The sequence below is a fragment of the Arachis duranensis genome, chromosome 2, assembly GCF_000817695.3.
Source record: "Arachis duranensis cultivar V14167 chromosome 2, aradu.V14167.gnm2.J7QH, whole genome shotgun sequence".
In the NCBI taxonomy this organism is placed as follows: Eukaryota; Viridiplantae; Streptophyta; class Magnoliopsida; order Fabales; family Fabaceae; genus Arachis; species Arachis duranensis.
This window is the reverse complement of record NC_029773.3, coordinates 43,656,265-43,660,917: the sequence shown is the minus strand read 5'-3', so window position 1 is coordinate 43,660,917 and position 4,653 is coordinate 43,656,265. Positions and strand designations below refer to the sequence as shown.

Genomic DNA, 4,653 nt, shown 5'->3' with positions numbered 1-4,653 from the left:
TTTTATTTAAGTACAAAAATGTTTCAAACAGATTAAATATTATCACACTATTAAATTTAACACGAATAATTAATATTAAAGAGTTAGTAATATTTAATTTTCATACGTAAATAAAATTGATCCATCAACAATCGTTAATTTAAAAATTTTTATTTTGATTTTAAATTGTTGATGATTGATTGATAAAATTTTAAAAATTTTTCTACTATATGAAAAAGATCAAGAAGAAGAAGTATTATAATATAAGAAAGTTTTGCTTATATTTCTCTAACACAAGAAAAAATATATAACTTAATAATAATGTTGTTAATGTCTATATTACACTCGTTTTGTTAATTATTTATGTCAAATTTAATGGTATACAATAACAATCTATTTAAAATTTTTTGGGACAAAAATAAGATGTCCAAAACATTAGAGACCAAATTAAAATATAACCCAAACATTAAGAATCAAAACAGTATTTATCCAAATTTTAATATCAAAATTGTATAGATATGAAATTTTTTATATAATTAGAAGAGTAAGCATCTATCATATATTACTAATTTTACAACTAAAATGTGTCACATGTCACTCTCTAATTGTAATTGAAATCAAATCTTTTTCTCTAAAATTAAAGAACTCCCTACTCTTCTTTTCTCTATCTCTCTTATTCCTTCACTCGCTCTATCTCTCTTATATATCATTATCAATGACTAATTATAAATTTGACAATCAAAATAGACAACATGACATTCTCTAATTGTATTTAAATTAAATTAAAATTAAAATATTCAAATTTGATAACTAAAATGTGGCACATGATACTCTCATTAAAATTTTGAAAAAAATATTTTCTTCTAAAATTAGTAAATATCCTTCTTATATTATCTTATCTACCTCTCTCTTTTTTTCTATTTCTCTCTCCTTTCCACTCTATATATAATTATAATCCATATTTTATATTAGTAATTTAATAAATCAAAATATGTCACCAGATATTTTTTTATTATAATTAAAATAAAATTTTTTCTTAACTTTCAAAATTAACAAACTCTCTCTTATTCTTCTTCTTTATCCTTCTCCCTGTTTTCTTTTATTCTCTATTTTTCTCTATTTTTCTGTTCTACAAAATATAAAATTAACAACATAATATAATTTAAATAAAAAATATTATTATATGCATATTTTTTATTTAGTTTTAAATTTATACTACTTATTTTTCTAATTTATATTTTTACTTCTTTTTTTTCAAATATTTATTATATATAATTTAAAAAAATACTAGTGTTGTGATTAAAAGTTAAAATCAAGATTCAATTATTTAAAAAAATTGAGTTAATTTTATAATTATCAATATAATTTTTTTATGCTAATATCTAATTATATATGCATATATATTATTTTTAAATATCAAGCATAAAAATTAATTATTTTTATTTGTGCAACAAAATTAACACCTAATCAAATATAAAAATATGTATGTTAAATTCTTTTAAATTTTAAATAACGAATGTTAAAATTAATTATTAGTAAAAAATTAAATTCTTTCGTATAAAAATAATAACTAAAAAAACTTGTTATTCAATTTTATTTTTACTTACAGAGATCTTGGTCTTTTTAGTCGACGGAGACTTTTATTCCTTACGATCATTTTGTAAATGTAGTTTAATATTATAAATTTTTTGTGTCATAATCTATAATATCAGGATAAATTTTAAAAGATTTATATTTCCGTAATAGTATTACGAGTAGAAATACTAGTTTTTATCCCAAAAAAATAAAAGAAGAAGAGAGAATTACAATGATTTCTCATAATCATGAATAGTAGTTATTAATGTAGTTTTGTGAATTGTGATGCATGCATATATATAGGTGAGGAGAAAAACCATGGAAGATGGGGAGGAAGAAGTGTATGAAACGGAACTTGCTCAATTGTTTTCAGAAGAAGATGAGGTGCATGTGTTCTTTGCAAGCCTTGATGAGGAGCTTAACAAGGTGAACCAATTTTACAAGAAGCAAGAGATTGAGTTTCTTGAGAGGGGGGAGATGCTCAACAAGCAGCTTCAAATCATGCTTGACCTCAACCAACTTCTCATCGAAAAACGTTGCAAAAATCCATCACCCAAGGCTTTCAACGCTGGAATTTTCCCTCATTCTCCTACCCGGAACTCATATTTTTCCAGTTAGTTTTCGAATCTTGTTCCTTTGATATTATTTTTTAATACATTTTGGTTTCGTTGGTATTGAGATTTTATCTTATAAATTTTCACAAATAACCTAAATTATTCTCTATTTATTTTTTAAATTTTATGTGTTAATTAAGAATTTTTTTTTGTAGCTAACTTAAAAGAATTTTTTATTTAATTAGTATTGATCAATTTATAATAACAAGTTTCATATAAAAACTATTAATCTAACCAAATTAATTTTTATTAAATTTACGTTTTGGAAATTTCTAAATCTAACTAGAAATAATTTTTAAAATGTAAAAATATCAATTTTTATATTTATCTGTTTATTATCTAATAAATGTTATTCCTTTTTTTTTCCTTAGAAATAAAATGTAAATTTCTTTGGAAAGATATCTTTAATCTAAAATATAGTATTAAAATACAAAATAAAAATTCCTTTGGATGAAATTAAATATCCCTGTTATTTTCGATTTTTAATTTGCTTATTTTCTTTAACTTTAATTTGTCTGGGTTTAACTACTGGTGATGTTGATATATAAAAATAATAACTGATAAGTGAATATATATTATATTAAATGATTTAATCTAATGATTTTAATTACAATGTTCTATATAAAAACATTTTTCACATGGCAGCTACCATATTTCATAAGAAAAGCATTAGCATGCACATGAAACTGTCCTTAATATTGAATTATATAGTTAACATGCATGCTCAATCGTTTCTTCTGGCGTCAGACTTGGATTCGACTCTGTGGTCCCACAACTGTCCTTATAAGTTAATATTGAAGTACATATTTAATAAATAATATAATATATCACATAAAATATGTTTTTTCGTGAGTGTTTGTAGCTATGCAAAATTGTATCTTCTCCATGCGCACAAGAAAAATTCTTGCTGTCCAACTCGTCTGTCTTTCTCTTTAATTGCCTCTCTCAATTTTGGTGTAGTCTAATGATTAGAGTCTAATTATGGAAAAAAGTATTTATCAGTTAATATTGGAAAAAAGTATTTATCAGTCTAATGAAAAAATTGTATTTTGATAGAAAATCTATCTAACCTATATTTTTAAAATTAATACATATAGGTTTTATATTATATTTATTAATGGATTTAGATCCTCTAAATTTTAAATTTTATTTTAAAAAATAAAATATGATCTATCACCATTTATTTCATAAGTGGAACAAAAAAAAATATAAAAAAAAATATTCAATAATAAGAAATTTCACTTTATCCTCTAAAATAAAAGTCTAAAATTTAGATGGAAGATACAAATTCTTTATTAATAGATGAGTAATTAATTGGCTTGTTTACTTAAATAATCATTAAGAGTTCAAATACCCTCTTATTTATTTATGTATGTTGTAATTTATTAATCACTAAATAAAATTTAAAATTCATGACAAATAATTGCGGGATTTAATTGTAGTCACAATATATAGTATGATTGCAAGGTTTATTACTGGGATAAATATCATAACCCTAATTGCGACCATTCTGTGTAGGAAATGATCTTCTCATGGCATGATATATTATTAAAATTTGTTGTGCAGAAAGTGTAGGAGAATCAGATAATGAAAGCAATTCAGAGATTTCACAAACGGAGGAAGTGATGACAACATTGGAAAGAAATGGAGTGAATTTTGTGAAGTCAGCAACAAGGATGAAGACAAAGAAAGGAAAAGCTAAGATGGCAATAAGAATTGATATTCCGGCCACCACGCCAAGCCGTAGCATCACGGCGGTTACTTCCATGTTATGGGAGGATTTAGTGAACAGTCCCATAAAAGAAGGGTCCGGTGGTGGTGGAGAGTTCATTAACAAAAGGAAAATTCAATATGCTGAGAAAATGATTAGGAGTGCATTTGTAGAGCTCTATAAAGGTCTTGGCCTTCTCAAAACCTACAGGTTAGTTCTAATTAATTAACTACATCATCGTCGTCATTATTATTATTAGGGGAGTGCTAGGGGACAATGAAAATTTTGAACAAAATGAACAACCACCAATTAAATGAAAATACATTACACCCTAATTTAATGTTACTAATCAAATTTACTCTTTTAACCTTATTAATTCACATTGTTTACACATTGTTCAAAAATCTTGTTTGTTACCTATACTTTTCCTTATTATTATTACAACTACCACCACTTTGCCATTTCCAAAAAGCCGCACCTTTTGTTCATTAATTTTTAAACTTATAAATAATAACACAAAATAATTATTTATAATTCAATGGTTAAAAATTGTTTTTGAATTATGTATAGGTATGGATTATTATTATTATTATTAGCAGCAGCAGCTGCTTGATTAGCACTACGCTAGTTGCGTTTCTAGTTTTTTAATATTATTGTAAGTTCAAAATAATAGAAATATCCATTTTTTCATAAATTTAAAAGTAGGAATTCCTTTTGTTTAGATAAGAAAAGGAAGAGTTATCTTTCAAGGTGCAATATTTTTATAATCATTAA

At 24.1% G+C, this 4,653-nt stretch overlaps 1 protein-coding gene across 1 annotated transcript in view; it reads left to right on the top strand.

Moving 5' to 3' along the window:
- Positions 1-4,653, top strand: part of LOC107474304 (phosphate transporter PHO1) — an 18,402-nt gene that overhangs the window by 2,536 nt on the left and 11,213 nt on the right. The window contains exons 2-3 of the mRNA XM_016093929.3: positions 1,858-2,167; positions 3,735-4,089. Of these exons, the coding sequence (XP_015949415.1) occupies positions 1,858-2,167; positions 3,735-4,089 (665 nt within the window). The remainder of the gene's footprint in view (positions 1-1,857; positions 2,168-3,734; positions 4,090-4,653) is intronic.